General features: G+C 40.0%; 1 protein-coding gene and 1 long non-coding RNA gene across 2 annotated transcripts; both read left to right on the plus strand.

Annotated features, from left to right (window-relative positions):
* Nucleotides 1-13,162: 13,162 nt before the first annotated feature.
* Nucleotides 13,163-15,890, plus strand: LOC120052963 (zinc finger protein 236-like). Its single transcript, XM_039000210.1, has 3 exons — nt 13,163-13,644; nt 14,032-14,162; nt 14,355-15,890. The coding sequence occupies exons 1-3, from the start codon at nt 13,368-13,370 to the stop codon at nt 15,462-15,464; spliced, it is 1,518 nt and encodes a 505-aa protein (XP_038856138.1). The 5' UTR covers nt 13,163-13,367; the 3' UTR covers nt 15,465-15,890.
* A 10,739-nt stretch (nt 15,891-26,629) lies between these two features.
* LOC120053026 lies at nt 26,630-27,618 on the plus strand. Its single transcript, XR_005477428.1, has 4 exons — nt 26,630-26,777; nt 27,049-27,135; nt 27,218-27,312; nt 27,441-27,618. It is a non-coding gene; the product is annotated as an uncharacterized LOC120053026 (long non-coding RNA).

Raw genomic sequence — 27,618 nt, forward strand, 5'->3', positions numbered from 1 at the left:
TTCAAAGAGCAGCGTGCATACCTTTTTCATTTAAGCACACCCTTTCAGCTATGATGCCAACCAATAAGATAATTTCTCTTTATTGTACAACAATTTCCACGTGTGTTTTTATTGTTGTTATTTAGACAGTGAAATCCTGGCACTCAAAATATGACAAATTTAACTGAGCAGCATCACATACTTACTGCAGTAGTCTTTAATTTGCATTGGAGACAGGACTTGGTTGATAGATGTTATCTGGATAACGCTAGCTAGCTGCTAACAATGGCTAACTGTATGGTTTTTCACACTCAAATAGCCTCCGTTATGGAGGTGCTAGCGAATGCAGCAGTGGCAGAGATCTTTAAAGTCGTAGACAACTATGCTGTGTTTCATTTGGAAATAACTCAAAGCCAAAAAGAAAACGGGGCATTGCGAAGGAAACTACAGCTACTGGAAACTGAAGGTAGCACGGGAGCGAGCAACGTGAGAGCGTAGTGTAAAGATCCTCAACAGATACAGAGGCATGTCAAGAGGTACAAATTGCAGAAGGCAGAGGCTGCGCGGCCTGTCGCCGTGCATATATAGCTCAGTGCCTGTCGCCTCGTTCACCTTTTGACGTGATCAGATTTATTATCGAGAATTGAGTCTTGGTCAGTTTGTGGATAGTATGCAATAATTCCCCTGATTACTTTGGTATTTTGTATTTCATTAGGATCCCCATTAGATGTTGCAAAAGCAGCAGCTACTCTTCCTGGGGTCCACACAAAACATAATACAGAATGACATAATATAGAATATCAATAGACAAGAACAGCTCAACGACAGAACTACATAAAAAGATATTTAAGGCACACGTTGCCTACATATCAATACATACACACAAACTATCTAGGTCAAATAGGGGAGAGGTGTTGTGCCGTGAGGTGTTGCTTTATCTGTTTTTGAAACCAGGTTTGCTGTTTATTTGAGCAGCATGAGATGGAAAAAAGTTCCATGCAATAAGGGCTCTATATAATACTGTATGCTTTCTTGAATTTGTTCTGGATTTAGGGACTGTGAAAAGACCCCTGGTTGCATGTCTGATGGGATAAGAGTGTGTTAGAGCTGTGTGTAAATTGACTATGCAAACAATTTGGGATTTTCAACACAATGTTTCTTATAAAAAGAAGTGATGCAGTCAGTTTCTCCTCAACTCTTAAACAAGAGAGACTGGCATGCATAGTATTTATATCAGCCCTCTGATTACAATGAAGAGCAGAACGTGCCGCTCTGTTTTGGGCCAGCTGCAGCTTAACTAGGTATTTCCTTGCAGCACTAGACACATGACTGGACAATAATCAAGATTAGACAAAACTAGAGGCTGCAGAACTTGCTTTTTGGAGTGTGGTGTCAAAAAAGCAGAGCATCTCTTTATTACAGCCAGACCTCTCCCCATCTTTATAACCATTGAATCTATGTTTTGACCATGACAGTTGACAATCTAAGGTAACGCCAAGTAATTTTGTCTCCCCAACTTGTTCAACAACCACACCATTCATTACCAGATTCAGCTGAGGTCTAGAATTTAAGGAATGATTTGTACCAAATACAATGCTCTTAGTTTTAGAGATGTTCAGGACCAGTTTATTACTGGCCACCCATTCCAAAACAGACTCTTTGTTAAGGGTTTCAGTGACTTAATTAGCTGTGGTTGCTGATGCATATATGGTTGAATCATCAGCATACATGGACACACATGCTGTGTTTAATGCCAGTGGCAGGTCATTGGTAAAAATAGAAAAGAGTAGAGGGCCTAGAGAGCTGCCCTGCTGTACACCACACTTTACATGTTTGACATTAGAGAACCTACCATTAAATAAAACTTTTTGAGTTCTATTAGATAGATAGCACTGAATCCATGATATGGCAGAGGTTGAAAGCCATAACACATACGTTTTTTCAACAACAGGTTATGGTCAATAATATCAAATAATATCTCAAATCTAACAGTACAGCTCCCACAATCATCTTATTATCAATTTCTTTCAACCAATCATCAGTCATTTGTGTCAGTGCAGTACATGAGTGCCCTTCTCTATAAGCATGCTGAAAGTCTGTTAATTTGTTTACAGAGAAATAGCATTATATTTGGTCAAACACATTTTCCCCCAACAGTTTGCTAAGAGCTGGCAGCAAACTTATATGTCTGCTGTTAGAACCAGTAAAGGCCGCTTTACCACTCTTGGCTAGTGGAATTACTTGGGCTTCCCTCCAGGCCTCAGGACAAAGACTTTCCTCTAGGCTCAGATTAAAAATATGACAGATAGGAGTGGCTATAGTCAGCTACCATCCTCAGTAGCTTTCCATCTAAGTTGTCAATGCCAGGAGATTTGTCATTATTGATCGATAACAATAATTATCTTCAGCTAGCACAAAGACACAATATCATATTCTAACCAGGTTCTTGATTACTGCACGTATTATTATTTACTCAACAAAAACTATGTGATGCATGGAACATAATACATTGATCAATAAATTGTATATCAAGAAGTTATGAGAAATGTTGCCTTACATCCTTGCCAATTCTAGACATTGTCAATAGTATACCGTTGAGCATTGACAGTAGCTAACCTAACTACCTCTTTTCCTTCTATCACTCTCAGGTGAAGGAGGTCTCACTGGAGGCTACATGAGCTTTGTGAAGCCAGTGGGACACAAACCATGGAGAGATGGCCAACCAATCACTGTTGTCCTGGGATCAAGCTAGAGAGGTCAAGGACCTGACTCAGCACCACGGAGGTCAGTGGAACGCTGAGCGCCGTCCTTAAGTCAGAGACAGACACCAAGACTTTAACGGGGCTGGGGCGACGAAGCTGTCCTCCTTTCCCCATTTAGAGTATTTACTTTACGGTAACCTGAGCCCAAGGACTGTTCTGTCCAATCGGGACACAGGTGATGTGTTACAGGTCCTGTTCATATGCTACAGAGACAGAGATGATACCTGGTGACATGCCTGTGGGATTAGATACACAGACTAATCCAATGAGAGGGGACTGGAACCGGTACAGTAGTAGTGTACAGTGTACAGTATATCAGCCCTTGTTAAGGCAAGGGCTGATTTCAAGGTTTTACTGCTAACCTACAAAGCATTACATGGGCTTGCTCCTACCTATCTTTCCGATTTGGTCCTGCCGTACATACCTACACGTACGCTACGGTCACAAGACGCAGGCCTCCTAATTGTCCCTAGAATTTCTAAGCAAACAGCTGGAGGCAGGGCTTTCTCCTATAGAGCTCAATTTTTATGGAATGGTCTGCCTACCCATGTGAGAGACGCAGGCTCGGGCTCAACTTTTAAGTCTTTACTGAAGACTCATCTCTTCAGTGGGTCATATGATTGAGTGTAGTCTGGCCCAGGAGTGTGAAGGTGAACGGAAAGGCTCTGGAGCAACGAACCGCCCTTGTTGTCTCTGCCTGGCCGGTTCCCCTCTCTCCACTGGGATTCTCTGCCTCTAACCCTATTACAGGGGCTGAGTCACTGGTTTACTGGTGCTCTTTCATGCCGTCCCTAGGAGGGGTGCGTCACTTGAGTGGGTTGAGTCACCGACGTGGTCTTCCTGTCTGGGTTGGCGCCCCCCCTTGGGTTGTGCCGTGGCGGAGATCTTTGTGGGCTATACTCGGCCTTGTCTCAGGATGGTAAGTTGGTGGTTGAAGATATCCCTCTAGTGGTGTGGGGGCTGTGCTTTGGCAAAGTGGGTGGGGTTATATCCTTCCTGTTTGGCCCTGTCCGGGGGAATCATCGGATGGGGCCACAGTGTCTCCTGACCCCTCCTGTCTCAGCCTCTAGTATTTATGCTGCAGTAGTTTATGTGTCGGGGGCTAGGGTCAGTTTGTTATATCTGGAGTACTTCTCCTGTCTTATCTGGTGTCCTGTGTGAATTTAAGTATGCTTTCTCGAATTCTCTCTTTCTTTCTCTCTCTCGGAGGACCTGAGCCCTAGGACCATGCCTCAGGACTACTTGGCATGATGACTCCTTGCTGTCCCCAGTCCACCTGACCGTGCTGCTGCTCCAGTTTCAACTGTTCTGCCTGTGGCTATGGAACCCTGACTTGTTCACCGGACGTGCTACCTGTCCCAGACCTGCTGTTTTCAACTCTCTAGAGACAGCAGGAGCGGTAGAGATACTCTTAATGATCGGCTATAAAAAGCCAAATGACTCCTGAGGTGCTGACTTGCTGCACCCTCGACAACCACTGTGATTATTATTATTTGATCATGCTGGTCATTTATGAACATTTGAACATCTTGGCCATGTTCTGTTATAATCTCCACCCAGCACAGCCAGAAGAGGACTGGCCACCCCTCATAGCTTGGTTCCTCTCTAGGTTTCTTCCTAGGTTTTGGCCTTTCTAGGGAGTTTTTCCTAGCCACCGTGCTTCTACACCTGCATTGCTTGCTGTTTGGGGTTTTAGGCTGGGTTTCTGTACAGCACTTTGAGATATCAGCTGATGTAAGAAGGGCTATATAAATAAATTTGATTTGATATACTCTGTAGTGCGCCTAGATAAGAAAGGGGATGCCCTTTTTGTGTCTATTCTTGTCTTTGAGGCTGCATAGCCAGCTACCTACTATCTTGAATCTCACTGACAACTATTTTCACTTACTTTACCAGCCTTTTATAGTTGTGACCCTGTGTTACCCAGCACAGTGAGTGGCAAGAAGCAAGAGTGGACTGGGTCAGGCAGGAGTGGTTCTGAGCCAGGCGGCAAGTTGGTCCTGGCAGCAGGAAAGAAAGTGCAGTGGGACATTATTTTTTACATTTACATTTTACATTTAAGTCATTTAGCAGACGCTCTTATCCAGAGCGACTTACAAATTGGTGCATTCACCTTATGATATCCAGTGGAACAGCCACTTTACAATAGTGCATCTAAATCTTTTAAGGGGGGGGGGGGGGGTTAGAAGGATTACTTTATCCTATCCTAGGTATTCCTTAAAGAGGTGGGGTTTCAGGTGTCTCCGGAAGGTGGTGATTGACTCCGCTGACCTGGCGTCGTGAGGGAGTTTGTTCCACCATTGGGGTGCCAGAGCAGCGAACAGTTTTGACTGGGCTGAGCGGGAACTGTACTTCCTCAGAGGTAGGGAGGCGAGCAGGCCAGAGGTGGATGAACGCAGTGCCCTTGTTTGGGTGTAGGGCCTGATCAGAGCCTGAAGGTACGGAGGTGCCGTTCCCCTCACAGCTCCGTAGGCAAGCACCATGGTCTTGTAGCGGATGCGAGCTTCAACTGGAAGCCAGTGGAGAGAGCGGAGGAGCGGGGTGACGTGAGAGAACTTGGGAAGGTTGAACACCAGACGGGCTGCGGCGTTCTGGATGAGTTGTAGGGGTTTAATGGCACAGGCAGGGAGCCCAGCCAACAGCGAGTTGCAGTAATCCAGACGGGAGATGACAAGTGCCTGGATTAGGACCTGCGCCGCTTCCTGTGTGAGGCAGGGTCGTACTCTGCGAATGTTGTAGAGCATGAACCTACAGGAACGGGCCACCGCCTTGATGTTAGTTGAGAACGACAGGGTGTTGTCCAGGATCACGCCAAGGTTCTTAGCGCTCTGGGAGGAGGACACAATGGATTTGTCAACCGTGATGGCGAGATCATGGAACGGGCAGTCCTTCCCCGGGAGGAAGAGCAGCTCCGTCTTGCCGAGGTTCAGCTTGAGGTGGTGATCCGTCATCCACACTGATATGTCTGCCAGACATGCAGAGATGCGATTCGCCACCTGGTTATCAGAAGGGGGAAAGGAGAAGATTAATTGTGTGTCGTCTGCATAGCAATGATAAATGCCTGTATTTTTTTACCTGTATTTAACTAGGCAAGTCAGTTAAGAACAAATTCTTATTTTCAATGACGGCCTAGAAACAGTGGGTTAACTGCCTTGTTCAGGGGCAGAACGACAGATTTTTACCTTGTCAGCTCGGGGATTCGATCTTGCAACATTTCGGTTACTACTCCAATGCTCTAACCACTAGGCGACCTACCTACCTGCTGTTAAGTACTTAAAATGACTTCAGTTTGTGCTTAACAATCCAACCTAATGTTATTTTGTGCATGTCACCACAATATGTAATAAGGTTTACAGAGAAAGTACACAAACAAGTATACTGTTTTTGTTTTAAAGTAAGGTGATCTCCTTATGACACTAACTTTCCTTGTTAGCTCATCGAATAGCATCTGAACCTTTGTTGAAGTGTATTTCATTTACTGCCAATGTGGATATGTCTTGTTTGACACTCTTTCCACATATGAATGAGGGAGTTTTATTAAGCTGAACCGGTGTGCACCAGGATATGGCTCAGGATGTGAACGGGCGAAAGCAGTGAGAGAGGAGCGCCCTGCTCAAATAGAACCGTAATCTACGCCACCAGGTCATATTGCCAACAAGGCAGCGTGGCGCATTGTTCAGGAACATACAACATACATTTTCCATAAATAAATACTTTTCTATCTAGTTTAAGGCAGATAAAGTATGTATGCGTTTCGAACACTTTGCATGTGTTGTAATCATTACTCCAAGTGCTTAGCATACGTCACTTTGTTTTGAGACAACTTCGCCATGTCACCCGCTTCACGCCCAGGAGGCAGCCCGGTTTCAAAATGAATGCAATCACTTTTCACCTGACGAAATCTCCGCACACCTGGGCACCTGTGCCAGCTTAATCTAATCCCCTCATTGGAATTTAAAATCGGATCGCAGCTGCTGTTTGGATGGGCCGTATAACCGTTTTTTTTCCCTCCAGAAAATCTGCAATCCAAATGAACCTATCCCAGCCACCATATTATTTTTCGAAGCCCAATTGATTCTGAATTCGAGCATTTCAAATGTATTGTTATGATCAGACCTTTTGATGTAAGGACTAAGGCAAGGGTGTCAAACTCAATTCCTGGAGGGGCGAGTGTCAGTTTCTTAGTTTGGAACTCCTCTCACCTGGTTTTCTAGGTCTTAATTGAACATGAATTCAAAGGTAATAACCCAGTAGACACGCAGCTCTCCTGGAATTGAGTTTGACACCCCTGGACAAAGGTGTTGGACTGACTGCTCCAGGGAGTCCCAGCCTGGCTACCCATCAAATTTGCTTTTGTAGGATGTTATGCAGTTATACTGTAGATAGAATTATGGTAGACTGATGATATGCAGACATTATAAATTACTAGGAGTAAGGTGGATTTCACCAGAATGTCACCTTGGGGAACATCACATCAAGGACAAAGAATACCTTATCCAGGTTTGCCAGCCTTGGGTGAGCACCACCCAAGATGGCTCTAGGTCCGGTGGGTTCTGTCTGGTGGGTCCTGTCCATGACCTATGAATGTAAACACAGAGAATGTGGTTGCAGAGCATAAATAGAGTCATTGCAGGACACCATTACAGGCACCTTCCTGTTGCCAATTAATAATTTGATCAAAAAGGCACTGCATTTTCTGAGGTGGAAGAGGCTGGCAGTTGACACCTGACGTGGTTGACCTCTTCTTCCAATGGGGTAGTCTCCAATTGGCATTGATAGCTTGTCCAATGTGCAGACTTTAAAGGGGCAATCAGCAGTTGCTACTTATAAATTAATTATATTGTCATGACGTTGGCAGTGGGGGTAGGTTTATGACAGTCATAAATACCTCTTTCCCCCTTTTTCTCTTCCCTACTGATGTGACATAAGAAAACCCCTTGGTTAACATAGAGATTCTGGGGACATCAGAAAGTGGGGGGGAATGAACTATATTCTGGTAATCCGACCAACTGAACATATGCGGTGGTACTTAAGGTATATTATGTCAGTTCGGTTGCCCTCTGACACATTCTCATCAATGATAGAATGACATAAACTCTACTGTGGAAAGTCTAAACGTCAGAGGTATCGGATTCACATGGAATTGTTGTTTAATTCAAAATGTTTGAATATGAAATTATTTGTGAAGAGATTAAATTTAATTTTTAGCTTCCAAATGAGAGATTTGTGTTTTCATAAGTTTGGGCTTCTGCTCAACTAGGGGCCCGCCCCTGTGAAGAGACATGGGTAATAGACTTTTCAGACACACCCCTCTCCCTCCACTATAAAAGCCATTGACAAAAATATAACTTTCTGTTCCGGGACGCTAGGATGACGATCCGAGGTCAGAATGGTTCAGATAATAACTACAGAACTAAGCCAACAGCAGCATGGACTTTGATTGTGAATGGTATGAACTTTGAACTCGTATTCACTACAGAAGTGATATCTCCTAGCCGTTGAGTTAGCAACAGCTGCTACAAACGCAGGTTAGGAAGGACAGTCCGAGTATCCCGTCTACTACACACAACGTTACTCCAACGTATCCAGTGACTACCAGAGACATTCTTCAAAGGACAGAGGACTCGGGTTGGCGATACGGTCTTCCATCTACCACCAACCTACTGAAGCGCAGCTCAGAGTAAATATTTATTGCATTTTCCTTTTTCAAATGGGCGGTAATTTAGAATGCATAAGATACTGTATTTACGATAACACAGCTTCGCCTATGTTCCAGTCTCCCGCTCTTTCACTAAAACCCAGCCCCCCCCTTTCCTTTGTGTAACAAGCTGTCATGTCTATTCCGCCCGCTAGGGACGTTTTCTTTATGACTGCACTTTGTAATCAAGTTGTGATTTAATTGTGTATGTGTGTTTCTGTGTGATTAGTTAGGTATTTAGTAAATAAATAATTAAACCCAATTTTGTATTGCTGATTCAACTTGTTAGCCAGGATTCTTGCAGATAATCAAGGATTTACAACTTTCAGATGAGACTGAATAAACTGACGATTAAGGTGACTGCTATGGATGTAAACTATTACTAAATCTTTAAGAGTTTATTCGAAAGATAACAGCTCTATAAATATTATTTTGTGGTGTCCCTCTCTAGTTAATTAATATTTACATGATTAGTTAAATCAGGTAATATTAATTACGGAGAAATTATTTTATAGAATAGCATGTCATAGCAATTAATCTGGCATAGTCAAAGACACGACAATATGTATCCATTGATTCTTGAATAATATACATTATAAATGCCTCATGAGCTTAGTTCAATTATCACACCCCATCAGAACCCAAAATACAAGCCTGTTTTACTACAATGTTTGTAAACAAAGGAAATGTCAACAAACACTATTGCCTCAAAACATGGTCAAAACTATAATTTTCATATCATGGATGGTTGGTCTGCTGGAGGTCATTTTGCAGGGCTCTGGCAGTGCTCCTCCTTGCACAAAGGCGGAGGTAGTGGTCCTGCTGCTGGGTTGTTGCCCTCCTACGGCCTCCTCCACGTCTCCTGATGTACTGGCCTGTCTCCTGGTAGCGCCTCCATGCTCTGGACACTACGCTGACAGACACAGCAAACCTTCTTGCCACAGCTCGCATTGATGTGCCATCCTGGATGAGCTGCACTACCTGAGCCACTTGTGTGGGTTGTAGACTCCGTCTCATGCTACCACTAGAGTGAAAGCACCGCCAGCATTCAAAAGTGACCAAAACATCAGCCAGGAAGCATAGGAACTGAGAAGTGGTCTGTGGTCACCACCTGCAGAACCACTCCTTTATTGGGGGTGTCTTGCTAATTGCCTATAATTTCCACCTTTTGTCTATTCCATTTGCACAACAGCATGTGAAATTTATTGTCAATCAGTGTTGCTTCCTAAGTGGATAGTTTGATTTCACAGAAGTGTGATTGACTTGGAGTTACATTGTGTTGTTTAAGTGTTCCATTTATTTTTTTTGAGCAGTGTATAATGTAACCAGTGGTAAAAATACTTTAAAGTCCTACGTTTTTTGGAGGTATCTGTACTCTATTTATACTTTTACAACTTTTAATTCACTACATAAATAATGTCGCTTTTTACTCTAAACATTTTCCATGACACCCAAAAGTACTCCTTACATGATGAATACTTAGCAGGACAGGAAAATTGTCAAATATACACACTTATCAGGAGAAAACGTGGTCATCCCTACTGCCTCTGATCTGGCAGACTCACTGAATACAAATGCATCATTTTGTAAATTATGTCTGAGTGTTGGAGTGTACCCCTGGCTATTCGTTAATTATAAAAACAAGAAAACGGTGCATCTGCTTTGCTTAATATCAGGAATATGAAATGATTTATACTTTTACTTTTGATACTTAAATATATTTGAGCAATTACCTTTACTTTTATACTTAAGTATATTTAGAACCAAATGCTTTTACTTATACTGAAGTAGTATTTTACTGGGTGACAAACTTTTACTTGAGTAACTTTCTATTAAGGTATCTATACTTTTACTCAAGTATGACAATTGTGTACTTTTTTCACCACTGAGAGTAAATAGCTACCTTACTGAGTAACGTTAGTTATCTTCACTTTCTTCCAGTAGTAGACTACTACTCAGTCTGTCAAAGTCGCCAGCTTTTTATTGATTTCAAGAAATGCAACGCACCATACCAACGTCAATGATGCAACTTTTGCTCTATTTGTTGTATCTGAAAATAAGCAATTATACTCGTAACCATGTCTAATTCGTTAGCTAGCTTGCTTAGTTCACATGTAGCGTGGTATTTAGCTTGTTATCTGTCAGTCAATCGTTAATAGCTGGATGGACGCGGCAATGCGACAGGCAGACAGCTTCTCCTCGAACACCCCGGTGAAAGGGATGCTGAGAGCCCATTGGCTATCGAACGACCAATAGCGTGAGACGTGGGCTTTGAATATTTCGGTTCACTACCGTAATTCAAAGAACAGCGCGCATTTTTTAATATTTTTTATTCATAATACAAAACTCAACTTACATTGCTACATCAAACATGTCTAGCAAACCAAACACAGGTATTAACAATACTCAATCATACAAAAAATATCAATAAAAATAAAATAATACAAAAAAATAAACAATTTAAGTGCAATTATATTCACTCTGAAAATATATTTTTTATAATGATTCATGAAGATGTTATTCTTGTTGTTATTCACTAGGGTTAATGTTTTAATAAGATAATTAAATTCAATCAGAAAAATGGTAATTTTGGTATAGAATTTTGGAATCTTTGTTTGTGTATAAAGTATTTGGCAACAAGAATAAAAAAATTAACAATCATTTCAGTGGTTTTGTTATCATTGCAATAGTAACATATGATATATTTTATGTTAAAAATATAGGCAGTGTTCATAATGGTAAATAAGTACTTTGCAAGGTTTTCCCAAAATTCTGACACAAATTTACATTCAAAGAACAAGTGAGACAGATTCTCACCTTCTTTTTCACAGAAAACGCAGATATCATCAATAGCCACAAATGGATATGATCTTATGTAAAATTTTGAAGTGCACTTCCTTAACTTTGTTTGGTATACAGTATTTGTAAGGCCTAAACCATGCATTTTTCTAGACAATGTCAGGAATAAGCATGTTCCAGAAAAACTTTCCTCTCGGTGTAAGTTGGTTTTGTGAATGAAGAATTTGTCTTATATATTTATTACAACAAGATCTCTCAAGTAAGCCCACGCCTTCCAATATGAGTTCTGGATAAACTTTGTGATCATTCCCAAAATTAAGATGACTTTTCATAAGTGTAGTTAGACCACTGGGAACGGCTTTGATCACAGAAATAAACTCTCTGAAAGGTATTGGAAACTCTTTCAATGTTACAAATTGTTCATATGTGAGAATATTACCCTTGTTGTCGAAAATATCATGAACAAAGTCAATATTCCTTTCATGCCAGCTGGGGTAGAACAATGACCTATTCCTTACAGTTATGTCTGAATTATTCCACAAAAGAGCTTTATGAGGGGAAAAATTGTGCAGGAAACATATTTTCCAGGCCATTAAAGCTTGTTGGTGAAACCTAGCCAATTTAGCAGGTAATCTTTCAGGAATATAATTACATTTCAGTAAAAATTGAAGACCTCCCAACACATTGTTTGGAATGAAATACCATATTGAATCAGTATCGATCAAACATTTTTTTCAACCAGTTTATCTTGAAAGTGTTATTTATGTCAACAAAATCCAACACTTCTCGACCGCCTTCAGCTCTTTTGTTAGAAAGGACAGATTTTTTAAAGTTTGTAAGACTTATTTTTCCAGATGAAGTCAAGAAAGGTCTTATTGATCTCTTTACAAGTAGCTGGATTTACACATAACGATAATGAGGGGTACACAAAACGAGACAGTCCCTCTGCCTTGGACAGAAGTACTTGTTGGTGAAACCTAACCTTGTTGGTGAAACCTTATTTCATTGATTCCGAAGCCTGATAAAGACCCTTCTCTCATTGACAATTGGAGACCAATTACTTTATTAAATGTTGATTACAAATTGATTGCTCTGGTTTATGCCAAAAGATTAAAGAAAGGAATAGATACCATTATAAATGAGACTCAAACAGGATTTATGAAGGGCCGTCACATAAGCTCTAACATTTGTTTAGTCTTGGACCTTATAGATTATTCAGATGCAATTGACTCAGATGCGGTTGTCCTATTTCTGGACTTCTGTAAAGCCTTTGACACAATTGAACATTCATTTCTCTTTAGGTCTCTTAAACTTTTTGGATTTGGTGAAACTTTTATTAAAGTAATTTGCATGTTTTACAAAGATATAAATAGTTCTGTGCTACTTAACCTGCCAAAAGATTTAGTATCAACAGAAGTGTACAACAGGATGCCCAATTTCGCCATTTTTATTAATTTTGGTTGTGGAACTTCTATCTCTAGATATTCTGAATGATGCAAATTTGTATGGCTTAACCATTTTTAACAAAGAAATCAAAATTTCCCAACTGGCTGATGATACTACTCTTTTCTTAAGAGACAAAGACCAGGTCGCACATGCCCTTAATGCTATAACTGCATTTTCTATTGCATCAGGATTAATGCTGAATGTTTCTAAATGTGAAATCTTATGTTTATTTGACTCTGATGATAAAGAAATTGAAAATATTCCTGTAAAGGACTGTGTTAAATATTTAGGAATACATCTGTCAAAAAACCACTTAGTCAGACAACATTGGAATTTCTCTCCTAAAATTAAGAGAACTACAAATATATTTAATAATTGGCTACAAAGAGATCGTTCTATACTTGGGAGCGCATTTCTTTTTCAGCTATGACGCCAACCAATAAGATCCCCTTCTCTTCAGTTTAACCGGAAGTGAACAGCGACGAAGTACAATTTCCACGTTAGCATTTTTATTTGTGCTATTTGGACGTTTATTAACACCCTGGAACTCAAAATATGACTAATTGAACTGCACCGAATCACATACTTACACCCTGTAGTATTTAATTCGCGTTGGAGACAGGGCTTGGTTGATAAATGTTATCTAGGTAACGCTAGTTAGTTAGCTGTGAACATTAGCCAACATGGCTAACTGTGTGGTTTTTCACACTCAAATAGCCTCCATCATGGAGGTGCTAGCGAATGCAGCTGTGGCAGATATCTGTAAGCTCGTAGACGACGACTATGCAGTGTTTCGTTTGGAAATAACTCAAAGCCAGAAAGAAAACAGGGCATTGCGGAGGAAACTACATCTATTGGAACTGAAGGTGGCACGGGAGCGCGCAGATAGAACAACGCGAGAGCGCGTCCTTGCTAGTCGTCCCAGTAGTGTCAAGATCCTCGACGGAGGAATGGAAAGAGGTACGCACATTTTTCAGAATGTCGCCCGTTCCATGCTGCACATGTGTGACTTTAGATGTCTTAACCAGATATGGTGAATTGGGTCTTGGTCAGTTTGTTGGATAGTATGCAATATTTGCTTGGCTATTTTGCACAATGACAAAATATAATATTCTAACCAGATAATTGATTTACGTTATGTCCTATTATTTACTTATTGAAAACAACATGCTGCATTGAACATAGTCAATCAATCTATAAATAGTATATCAAGAAGTTATGTGAAGTGCTACCTTACATCCTTGTCAATTCTAAACAGTGTCAAAACGGTCAATAGTGTACAATATAGTGTTGAGCATTGACAGTAGCTAAACCTAACAATGTATTTTCCCCCAATCACTCTCTCAGGTGAAGGACATCTCACTGGAGGCTTCAGGAGCTTTGTGAAGCCAGCGGGACACAAAACATGGAGAGATGACCAACCAATCACTGTTGATGAGGGGAGTGGAACCTCAACCCAGAACGTTATCGTTATAGAGGTTAGTGTAATAGTATTACATCAAAATTACAGTACATCAAATGTGGCCAGTTTATTTCAGAAAGGCTCCCCTCAGCTATTCACTTGCTTACATCCTCATTTATCTGCCATAGGGGAGTTTGTGAGACTTCCCTATGACAATGTTATCTAATCCTACTTATGTTCCGGTAATAACCTCCTTTCTTCTTGTCAGCCTGCAGATGCAGAGGCTGCAGGTCCTGGGGTCAAGCTGGAGAGGTCTGAAGGAGAGCAGGACCCACGACACAGCAGAAACATCCAAACTGGAGCGGCTGGAGCGCCCCCTGTAGCCACGGAGGACCCCACCACAACCCTAGTGCCGCCCAGGATCCGACGCAGCATCACAGAGGACAGTGGAACGCAGAACGCTGTCCTCAAGTCAGAGACAGACACAGAGACTTTAACTGTAACACAAAGGCTTTTACACACAGGATCTGACCACAGGTCAGACCCAGAGATACTGGAGCTGGGGGGACTGGGCTGTCGTTCTGCTCCCGGCTCAGAGTATTTACTTTACGGTAACCCGAGGACAGTTCTGTCCCATCAGGACTCCGGTGACGCATTACAGACTGGCAATGATCCATCTTGTTCTTACACTGCAGAGACAGGGATGATACCTGGTGACATGCCTGTGGGCTTAGATACACAGACTAATCCAATGAGAGGGGACTGGAACCGGTACAGTACTAGTGTGTACTCTGAAGACTGCCTGGATGAGAAAGGGGAGGGTCTGGCCTTAGATGATGTGACTGTGAAAGTGGAGGGCGACGCTCCTCTGACATGGAATGAAGTCGAGACTCATTTAGGAGGACACTCGCAGGACAACAGCAGTGACTTCTTAGACTACAGGGAAAACTTAGAGTCAAATCTAAATGTCACAACCAATTCCTCTTTACACTCAGTGTCCATGTCAATGGCACCTTCCGATTCACAAGGCCTGTTCGATCAGGTATTGAACTCAAATGACCAAAGGTCCAAGGCTCGGGGAGGGGGAGCAAAAACTGGCGGTAAAGAGAAGCGGTTCCTTTGCATGTTCTGTAATAAAGGCTTCAGCTGCCCCCAGAAGGTGGAGATTCACCAGAGGGTCCACACAGGGGAAAAACCCTACAGCTGTACCCAGTGTCACATGCGCTTCGCCCATGCTGGCAACCTCAAGAGGCACCAGAGGGTTCACACAGGGGAGAAACCCTACAGCTGTCCCCAGTGTGAGAAAAGGTTCTCCCACCAGCACCATCTGAAGATGCACCTGAAGGTCCACACGGGAGAGAGGCCATTCAGAGAGTAACTACCTTAGGATACAGCAGCAGAAAAAACATTCCACTCTATAACATAGAAAGTAACCATTCCACTTGATAGCTTCTGACTTTGACATCAAACCCTGAATTAAAGACAAAGATGAGTGTTGTCAACAGAAAAGATCCACAGATGCATTTTGGAATAATGTGAGTAACAGATTTCAATGTTAAATATTCCTGGGTAGAATATTGCATCCAGACATTGTGATATATAAGGCATATAAAAGCCTAATGAGTCTGTTACATATTGTGTTTGTACTGTGTAGGATATATGATGTTCACAAATTTCATTACTTCCATTCAACTACTTATTTTTTTGCCCAAGACACTTTTAATGAGTATATTAATGCAGTCTATCAAGTTCATGCAGATGTATGTGTGTTTTTCGTATGGTGAATTTAAAACGTGTATGTTTAATAAATAAACATTTTGACTTTGTTCTCCTTATTTGAAACTCCCTTTAATACACATCACATCTGATCTCACCCTATTCTGCATAAACCCGACAGAGCTTTATAACCAATATACATTTACTAAATATACCTAGGTTTGGACTAGGCCCCTTAGTTCCAGTGAAGGGAAATCTTAACACTACAGAATACAATGACATTCTAGACGATTCTGTGCTTCCAACTTTGTGGCAACAGTTTGGGGAAGCCCTTTCCTGTTTCAGCATGACAATGCTCCCGTGCACAAAGCGAGGTCCATACAGAGTTGGTTTGTCGAGATTGGTGTGGAAGAACTTGACTGGCCTGCACAGAGCCCTGACCTCAACTCCATCAAACACATTTGGGATGAATTGGAATGCCGACTGCGAGCCAGGTCTAATCGTCCAACATCAGTCAAATCAAATGTTGTTTGTCACATACACGTGTTTAGCAGATGTTATTGCGGGTGCAGCGAAATGCTTGTACCCGACCTCACTAATGCTCGTGACTGAATGGAAGCAAGTCCCCGCAGCAAAGTTCCAACATCTAGTGGAAAGCCTTCCAAGAAGAGTGGAGTCTGTTATAGCAGCAAAGGGGGGACCAACTCCATATTAATGCCAATGATTTTGGAATGAGATGTTCGACGAGCAGGTGTCCACATACTTTTGGTCATGTAGTGTATTATGTCAGGGCCCGTATCCACAAAGCATCTCAGAGTAGGAGTGATGATCTAGGATCAGTTTAGCCTTTTAAATCATAATGAATAAGACTATGATGGGGACCTGGCCAAGGTTTTGATAAATGTTGTCTTAAAGATGCACTATGCAGAAATCGCTCCACCATTTCCTGGTTGCTAAAATTCTAATAGTTTGCCTAATTTCAGTTTGTGACAAAACAAGCAAATATTTTTACTTAATATTAACACCATTTGAAATGTACATTTTGATAGACCAATGTATCAGCTATTACACCACGTAAAGGAACAACCTTATTCCTTCATTTTTTAAATAAAATGCAGCTAACTTGATTTATGTCAACTCCGTCAGACACCATGAAAGGCATTTCATTTTGACATGTATTGTGTTTAAAGGCTTTGATTGTATAATCCTAGATTATTCAAATATGTAATACAAACCTCCAAATGTTTGGCATGTTTTTCTAGATTCAGAACATTAAACAACATGTATAAAGCAAACATTATCCCTTAGGTCTAGCAAAGCAAGTACTTCAATAGCTTAAGCATATGTTGCAGAACAGTGATTCAAATATTTTTTCATCATATTTACAAAGAAGATGATCTTAAGGGCCTGGTCACTTTAATAAGTAACAGAGTTGACAACAAATACTCAAACCAACATATTTTCCTCCTATAAAAATAAAAAGTTCCATACAAACATTTGTAAAATATAAAAAATGCTTCATTTGAAAATCCCCAACAAAAACATACACATTTTATCAGATCTTTCCGCACTCTGACGGAGTTGATGTTATAAAATAAAATCAAGCTTTGTTTATACAGCAAATCAGACATGGAATGCAATGTGCTTCACAGGAAAAAAAACAAATAAAAAACAATGTAAGAAACATAACAGGATAAACAACAAAAGAATAACAATAAAAACTGAATGACTAAAAAGCACCCTAAGGAAAAGCAAAGCTAAAAAGGTGTGTTTTAACTTCTACTTCATCACAATCCCGGATCCGGGAGCACCCCCATCAGTAAAAAAGCTGACTAGCATAGCCTAGCATAGCGTCACAAGTAAATACTAGCATCTAAATATCATTAAATCACAAGTCCAAGACACCAGATGAAAGATACACATCTTGTGAATCCAGCCATCATTTCTGATTTTTAAAATGTTTTACAGGGAAGACGCAATATGTATTTCTATTAGCTAACCATGATAGCAAAAGACAACTTTTTTTTCCACCATTTTTTTCCTGCATAGGTAGCTATCACAATTTCGACCAAATAAAGATATAAATAGTCACTAACCAAGAAACAACTTCATCAGATGACAGTCTGATAACATATTTATTGTATAGCATATGTTTTGTTAGAAAAATGTGCATATTTCAGGTATAAATCATAGTTTTACATTGCAGCCATCATCACAACTCTCACCAAAGCAACTAGAATAACTACAGAGACCATCGTGAATTACCTAAATACTCATCATAAAACATTTATGAAAAATACACAGCGTACAGCAAATGAAAGACAAAGATCTTGTGAATCCAGCCAATATTTCAGATTTTTTAAGTGTTTTACAGCGAAAACACAATATAGCATTATATTAGCTTACTACAATAGCCAACCACACAACAGCATTGATTCAAGCCAACAATAGCGATAACGAATAAACCAGCAAAAGATATACATTTTTTCACTAACCTTCTCAAACTTCTTCAGATGACAGTCCTATAACATCATATTACACAATACATATAGAGTTTGTTCGAAAATGTGCATATTTAGCGGCACAAATCGTGGTTATACAATGAGAATAGTAGCCAAGCTGCCAACAAAATGTCGGGAGAAATCTTGGGAGAGGCACCTAATCTAATCAGTAACTAATCATAAACTTGACTAAAAAATACAGGTTGGACAGCAAATGAAAGATACATTAGTTCTTAATGCAACCGCTGTGTTAGATTTTTAAAATTAACGTTACTACGACATACAGCGTGCGTTAAAGCGAGACCGCACCGAAATTAATGGCGGAATAGTAGGTCAACATTTTTCAACAGAACAACGAATTAACATCATAAATACTTCTTACTTTTTGATGAGCTCCCATCAGAATCTTGGGCAAGTTGTCCTTTGTCCAGAGGAATCGTTGCTCGGTTGTAGATTGTCGCCTTCAACTTTGGAATTAGCAGTAAACATTAGCCATGTGGCGAAGACGTGTCCAACTCACTATAACGCAGCACTAAGAAATATCCGAAAATCGCAATATACTGATATAAACTGATATAACTCGGTTTAAAATAACAACATTATGATGTCTTTAACACCTATATCGAATAAAATCAGAGCCGGATATATCTAAGGCCTATAACGGGAGCTTTCCAGAACGCAATCCTGAGGTCTGTCTTGCGTCATGGCGAATGTTGAAAAGACTGCACCCCACGTTCCGAGCCCATTTATATGGCCTCAGATCTGCCTAGCAACTCCATTCCAATTCTCACTATTTGCTGACATCTAGGGGAAGGCGTATGCAGTGCATCTCGACCAATAGAAGACATGCAAATTAATAAACTGACCCCAGAACAGCCTGCCTAATTTCAGATTTCTCACAGGAAAATTGCTCCAACTTGAGTTCTGTTTTACTCACAGATATAATTCAAACGGTTTTAGAAACTAGAGAGTGTTTTCTATCCAATAGTAATAATAATATGCATATTGTACGAGCAAGAATTGAGTACGAGGCAGTTTAATTTGGGAACGAAATTTTTACAAAGTGAAAGCACCCCCTATTGAGAAAAGGTTATTAACATCTATGTTAAAACAGAAGATCTAGCTAAGTTAGCTACAGAATGTAATGGAGAAATCGCACCTTTCTGCATCAAGTACCTCTGGCTTCATCTTAGCAGGTTGAGGGACTAACTTACGTCGACTAGCTACTTCTTGCTAGCATGACTATAGCCAGTAGCCAGGTAGGCCTAGCTAGTCAGTTAGCCCGCTTACTAGCTTGCAAACATTAGCCAGCTAGTGCTAGCTAGCCACCTAGTGCAAGTCAATTTCAGTTATTGATTTCGTTCTACTGGCATGCTAACTTCATGATAAGTTCAGCATCTTAGCTAACATCTTAGCTAATATTTTAGCTAATATTTTGAACTTCCTATCACACAAAGGTCTAATCCTTTCTCTGTGCTGCCGACACTACAGATCCACCAAGACTGTAAACAACCCCATATGCACTGTGAATAACTAATACGGGGTGTTTACTTCCGGGTATGAACAAAAATGAAAATGGGATAATTTTGTTTTCTGTTACTCAACGCACAATTTTGAAACAATTAATTGATATCCAATTTTCGTTCTTAAAATCATGAAACCAAACACAATAAATGAACCATTTCCCAGCAAAGCTGTCATCAAGGCAAATGGTGGCTACTTTGAAGAATCTCAAATATAAAATGATTTGGATTTGTTTAACACTTTTTTGGTTACTACATGATTCCATATGTGTTATTTCATAGTTTTGATGTCTTCACTATTATTATACAATGTAGAAAATAGTTAAAATAAAGAAAAACCCTGGAATGAGTAGGTGTGTCCAAACTTTTGACTGGTACTGTATATACTGTATATTATTTATTTTTTGTCAAGTGCCAGTTTCATGAGAATAACCCAGATAAGCTTGTGTTGTGAGCTCTGTTGAGAAACAGTTAAGAGGGACTTGACTTTAGCATGCTTTGGTCGTTGTTGCATTGATGAACACAGTGACATGGTGACATACATCAGTATAAATACAGCCAACCTTGAGTGTGTGACTTGTGTGGCTGAGTAAGTCAATTATTGAGTGACAATGTTTGCTAGATTTTTGTCAACATGGTGCCGTAACAGCAGCCAGAGATGGATCCCTTCTGTACATTTTTAAAATATTTTTAATCATTAGGTGTTTTAAGTGCTTTTTTGGAATGGAATTGTTTCAATTGACTTCCTGTTTTTTTCTGAATTCATATTTTGATCATAATCTGATAATTTTGATGATTCAAATCAGTTAACTGGCTTGAGGGGAAAAGAGGAAAGGGTCTCGTAAAAGTGGCAACTGAAGTGTGATAAACTATTCTGAACATGAACATTGTGTGGTGAGATTCCAGCGCCTTTGTGGCTGCTCTTGAGTATCATCACCCAAGTGGGTGCTACAAGGTGTTAAGCCTTGTACACTTCGGTTGCGTCAAACTGTATGCTTTCAGGCAGAAGTCTATTCATTTCCTAGGGAGGCAATCTGCACCGCTGCAATTCAATTCAATTTCAATTTAAAGGCTTTATTTGCATGGGAAACATATGTTAACATTGCCAAAGCAAGTGACGTGGATAAAACAAAAGTGAAATAAACAATACAAATTAACAGTAAACATTACACTCAGAGAAGTTCCAAAAGAATAAAGACATTTCAAATGTCATATTATGTCTATATAGTGTTGTAATGATATGCAAATAGTTTAAGTACAAAAGGGAAAATACATAAACATAAATATGGGTTTGTATTTCTCTGCAGATGAAGGCTCCGTTTGAAATTTTCCAAACTGTGCAGTCTTCTTTAGTCAGGCCAGATTCCATCGAAGAATCGGAAGTTACCAAACCACAGAAGATGAAAATTTGTGATTTTCGAAGATGGGTTTATGGGATAGCTAGCAACTTGTAAACATTTACCCATTCCTATAAGTGAGTACTATTTTAATAGTACATTAAAAAATAAGACGCATTGGCAGTGTCGTGGCTGAATCAGAATTAGTTAGGTAACATAGATAAATAAAATGTTTTATTTGTCTTCATATTATGCTTATGTGGGATACTTGTCAGTTAGAATGTCTCTTTTTGGACTATACTGTGGGCAGTTGCATTGGCCTTCCTACCTAGGGAAAAGTCACTTGGGGCCCAGAGAGGGGAGGAGAATGGCAGTGTCTGGAACCATCATTCTGATGTGTTGAACTTATCTTTCATGGTATATGACCTAGAGCAGGGGTGTCAAACTCATTCCACGGAGGGCCTAGTGGCTGCAGGTTTTTGGTTTTTCCTTTCAATAAAGCCCTAGACAACCAGGTGTGGGGAGTTCCTAACTAATTAGTGATGTTAATTCATCAATCAAGTACAAGGGAGGAGCGAAAACCCGCAGACACTCGGCCCCCCGTGGAATGAGTTTGACACCTGTGACCTAGAGAATCACTCACCTTTCTGAGCTTGTCCAGGAGGGGGTGTATTTGAGATGGGAGTATCTAGAATTGACAATTGATATATGCCATTGGATGAGGTAATATTTTCGTACTAAGTGGTACCAAGAACGAGATTAGAATCTCGTTTTAGGAGACCAAACTGAACGATAATTTATAGCTAATGCTATCTAGCTATGGGATACTCCTTTCAAGTAAAAGGTTCTTTGTGAACTGTTACTAAGATCTGTGGTTCGTCATGTAAGTTAGGAGGGGGTGTATCTTGGCTATAAAATATTCTAAGAATTGTGTTGTAAGGACTCTCAGAGAATTCATTTATAGACACTGAATTGATCTGAGAGTCAAAAAGGGCTATGGTGAAGCTCATATATAATTAAAGATGGACTTTATAATATAACTCTGACTTGTGTGTGGTTTGCTCTCATCATTTGGTAATACAGGAAATTGCCACGACAGCAGTTAAGCCAATTATACTTTATGACTGTTGCCTCCAGTTTTAGTTTTATTGTGATAATTATGATGGGTGAAGGTCACTAGCTACAATATAGCCTAGCTTTTAGGTAGCTAGCTAGCTGTTCTGTAAGATAGCTTGACTTGCTAGAAAGTTATAGAAACAAGTTAAGGAAAAAGTAAGTAAACAAAACATGATTTATTATCAACTGAAACAATGTTTATCCTGTCTTGAATGCAACTTCCCAAAATAAATTAGATACTACGCTCTCCGTCCAGTAGCGGAACGAGAATGCATGAAGATGATGTACGGCGTAATGAAATACAGTATTTTTTCCCCAATTTAATCTTTATTTAATTTAATTTATCTAATTTATTTTGGGAAGATGCATTCAAGACTGGATAAACATTGTTTCAGTTGATAATAAATCATGTTTTGTTTACTTACTTTTTCCTTAACTTGTTTCTATAACTTTCTAGCAAGTCAAGCTATCTTACAGTCAAGCTATCTTACAGTTAAGAACAAATTCTTATTTACAATGACAGCCTACTGGGGAACAGTGGCCTTGTTCAGGGGCAGAACGACCTTGTCAGCTCAGGGATTCAATCCAGCAACCTTTCAGTTACTGGCCCAATGCTCTAACCACTAGGCTACCTGCCACCCTGTACCAGTAAAAAGTTTGGACACACCTACTCATTCGAGTGTTTTTCTTTTTTACTATTTTCTACATTGTATCTGTGAACACATACAAACATAGTCACTGTTCTATTACCAATGTCAGTTAGAATAGGTGATATCTCACACACAAACAGATACTATATTGAAGTTTGAACAGGTCAGACTAAATATACCGGAGCGATGTGGATGGGTAGTCAGGCTATTCCTGACAAGCTGTGAAAATAGCAAGTGAACAGTGAATTAAATAATTTTTGGAGGTCTAAACCATTGCAATCATATTGATTTACATGTTATGATACCAACCTTTGCTCCTTCTGGTAAGTTTTGGTAGGTCCATTCATGACAAGTGGATCAGTCTTTCCGGGTAAGTCTCAGAGTTTTCCACACCTGGATTGTGCAACATTTGCCCATTATTCTTTTCAAAAATCTTCAAGCTCTGTCAAATTGTTTGTTGATCATTGCTAGACAACCATTTTCAGGCCTTGCCATAGATTTCCAAGCAGATTTAAGTCAAAACTGTAACTCGGTCACTCAAGAACATTCACGGTCTTCTTGGTAAGCAACTCCAGTGTAGATTTGGCCTTGTGTTTTAGGTTATTGCCCAGCTGAAAGGTAAATTAATCTCCCAGTGTCTGGTGGAAAGCAGAAAATATGAGGAGTGGTACTCCGTGATGTTTTCTATTAGATTTGCCCCCAAACATAACACTTTGTATTCAGGACAAAAAATGAATTGCTTTGCCACAATTTTTGCAGTATTACTTTAGTGCCTATATTAGTGCCTTATTCTGTACAGGATTCTTCCTTTTCACTCTGTCAATTAGGTTAGTATTGTAGAGTAACTGCAATGTTGTTGATCATGCTTAGGTTTCTCCTATCACAGCCATTACACACTGTAACTGTTTTAAAGTCACCATTGGCCTCATGGTGAAATCCCCAAGCAGTTTCCTTCCTCTTCGGCAACTGACTTAGGAAGGGCGCCTGTATCTTTGTAGTGACTTAGTGTATTGATACACCATCCAAAGTGTAATTTTATAACTTCAATGTCTGCTTTTTTCATTTTATTTTATCTACCAATAGGTACCCTTCTTTGTGATTCACTGGAAAACCTCCCTGGTCTTTGTGGTTGAATCTGTGTTTGAAATTCACTGCTCGACTGAGGGATCTTACAGATAATTGTATGTGTGGGGTACAGAGATGAGACAGTCATGCAAAAAAATCATGTTAAACATTATTATTGCACACAGTGAGTCCATGCAACTTATTATGTGAATTGTTAAGCAAATTTGTACTCCTGAACTTTAGACTTGCCATGAAAGGAGTTGAATACTTTCTGATTCAAGACATTTCAGCTTTTCTTTTTTAATTCATTTGTAAAAACATAATTCCACTGTAGATCAGTGACAAAAAAAAAATCTATAAAAAAATTCAGGATGTAACACAACAAAATGTGGAAAGTCAAGGGGTCAGTGTGAATGCTTTCTGAAGGCACTGTAATTCTATGCTTTACAGACGTAGACTGACTGGCTCCAGATTGGATTCAGGCCAGTGATGCCGTTACACTATGTAACCAATTGTGACATGTGCTATGGCCCTTGGCTCAAAAATTATACAATGATAGATATTATCGCATATGATGCATTTTGCATCATACACGGATTATTTCTGTCACGTTCCTGACCTGTTTTTTGTTGTTTTTGTATGTGTTTAGTTGGTCAGGGCGTGAGTGGGGGTGGGCATTCTATGTTATGTGTTTCTATGTTGGGTTAAATGTGTTGCCTGATATGGTTCTCAATTAGAGGCAGGTGTTTGACGTTTCCTCTGATTGAGAACCATATTAAGGTAGGCTGTTCTCACTGTTTGTTTGTGGGTGATTGTTGCTGTGTCTGTGTCTGGGCACCACACGGTACTGTCTCGTTCGTTTGGCTAGTCTTTCCTGTTCGTGCGTTCTTCGTGTCTATGTAAGTTCTCTAGTTCAGGTCTGTCTACGTCGTTTTGTTGTTTTGTATTCTATTCAAGCGTATTTCGTGTCAGTGTTCGTCTTGTTAATAAATTCTTTATGTCTGCATACCTCGCTGCGTGTTGGTCCGATCCATGCTCCTCCTCATCCGAGGAGGAGGAATATGACGAACGTTACAATTTCTCTATTTTATGATTGAAATGGTAGATCAATTAACAATTAAAAGTGACTCCAACACACAAATGCTGCGTACACATTTTAAGAATCTAGCAAAAATAACCGCTTTCTTGATTTCCACGGATGGTTGTCGGCATGGTTGTAAGCTCTGCAAAAACACAATCACGTTTTTAGTACACAATTATCGATTTTATTACACAGTATGCATACACATTGATAGGCTATATAAAAAAAATATTATATATAAAATACACTGAAACCAAAATGCCTTTAGTTTTTGGTAATCCTCTCAGTTCCGGCTCATTTTCAAGTCCTCTGGTGGTTACAGTGATGCCAACTTAGCAATTTTGTTGCTAGATTTAGCAACTTTTCAGACTATCCTGGCAACTTTTTTGTCAAACAGCACCTAGCAACAAATTTAGCTACTTTTAAAAATGTATTTAGAACTTTTAGCAATTTTTGAAAAGTGACTCAAACGCTAAAATGCACGCATTTCCCCCTCTAAATGACACAAACGATTTTCTCTGTCACACACTCAGTCACAATACACGTGCCTGGCTGCAAAAGTGCATTGTGAGTGACGTCAGCAGCAGGCGCTCAGCTCGTGCACAGGCAGCAGCAGGACAGCAGCAATTTCAGCAAATTGCAAATCATTGTTGGCTGACTGCAGCAGTACGAGTTCGACGAGCCAAACCCAATGAATATAGTTGGTCACAAATGTTTGATCTTGAACAGAACTTACAACATCAATCAACATGTCTCAATCAAAATTGTACAGCCAGAAGTACAGAAAAGAGTGGGAGTCTGTACCTGAACAAATGTCAAATCATATTTTTCGCCAAGATGGCCAGTCAATTTGAGTAACGTTATTGTGTATTCTACGTAATGACGCAGTTTTACGTTATCACGCAATGACATCACAATGACATTTAGCAACAAAGCAACCTGCCTCTAGCAACTTACCCTGAAAATTAGTTGGCAACACTGGGTGGTTACAGTCCTAGACCTTGAAGGGGTATCACCATAGAAAGAAGCTGGCTTGATGAAAACGATGTCCATTTCGTCTGTTCTATTTGGTCGCAATGTAATTTGTTTTTAGATAAACAGCTCGTTTTTGAATGGTAACTGCGTTAAGGGTGGAGTTTTGGATGGGGTGAAGAGTACTGGAAAGGTGGGACTTTCAGGTTACAATAGGCTAAGCATACAGCAGATCGCCGATTGTCCTCACTTTGATTATGCTGTACAACATACTGTAGCACCATGACCTCTATTCATTTAAGTGGGCAGATTGGGGCATTCAGGAGGAACGGAAAACCAACTGAAGACATTTCAAAAATACTGGTAGACTTGGATTTTGGTCACGGACAGTGCTATTCGCAAATACTATCATCAGATGCCCGTTTTACGCCGAACTCGAAAGCCCAGGAAAATGTACAGGTACAGTAGGCGACAATACTGTAAAGTAGGCCTAATAATGCTAAAAATAATGCTATATAAATCAACTGCTGGTTTTTACTGTATGCTGCACATTTTTACATTGTATTCCATTTCCAGCGAGACACTTCAAGCCATCGACTCACTGATAAATGAAGACGATGAGCGATCAGCAAAGGCCATCAGGAATCTGCTGGCATCACCGCACAACATCGCTCAAATCAGTCAGAAGAAGACAGTTGAAGAAACCTGCATGGATTTATGGAAAGGCTCGGTAATTAATGTTATATATATATATACTTCTTTTTTTTAAATTCTCATAACATTAACCATGTGTGTTCGCTTCTTTTGTACTGTTCTGTAGTTTCGACCCAATGATTCGTCTGACAAACAAAGCACTTTGCGTCCTGCAGGCCCAGGCATGGATCAAAGCTGACGAGACATTCAATGACGTCATCTTCACAGACGAATCAACCTTGGCGTAGTTGTAGCCTACGCCTCACGGACTGGTTATGTGAAATAATTCACTGTTGTCTCCTTTTCAGGTATCATGGCTTGAGATTTCTTTGAGGAATAAATCAGCAAGAGATATGTCAGAGAGGTGTTCCTGGGACCACATCGTTTCTTTCAAGGTAGGAATTATAGCAATATTTAGTTATGTTTAGGCCTATTTACATGTATATTTCTATTATTGTACCTAATGTTGGCTGTTAGGCCAAATGTTGTTTTTTTTCTCCAAATGCAGGCAATGACCCAAAACACTGCCGCCCGGGTTTGCATTGCAAATGAGGGCATAAACTGGGTCAAGAGTAAGTAGACCTTTATGTAGTAAAATAAAGGTTACATAAAAAAATGTATACATAAATAAAAGACCTACAACACCTACGGTAGGCCTACAGTATATCTAAAAATATATATTTTTCATCTCTACACGTAGGTCTCCTGATTTAGACCCGATCGAACTTGTTTGGTATCAACTGAAAACATTCATCCGTAACTCTGCCAAGCCGACAAGCAAAGATCAAGATGTTTTGGCTTGAGAAATTGACGATACAACAACTCAACAAATACATTGATCATCTGAGCAAGGTTTTACCCGTGGTCCTGGAGCTGGG

This window comes from Salvelinus namaycush, chromosome 8 (genome assembly GCF_016432855.1).
Source record: "Salvelinus namaycush isolate Seneca chromosome 8, SaNama_1.0, whole genome shotgun sequence".
NCBI lineage: Eukaryota > Metazoa > Chordata > Actinopteri > Salmoniformes > Salmonidae > Salvelinus > Salvelinus namaycush.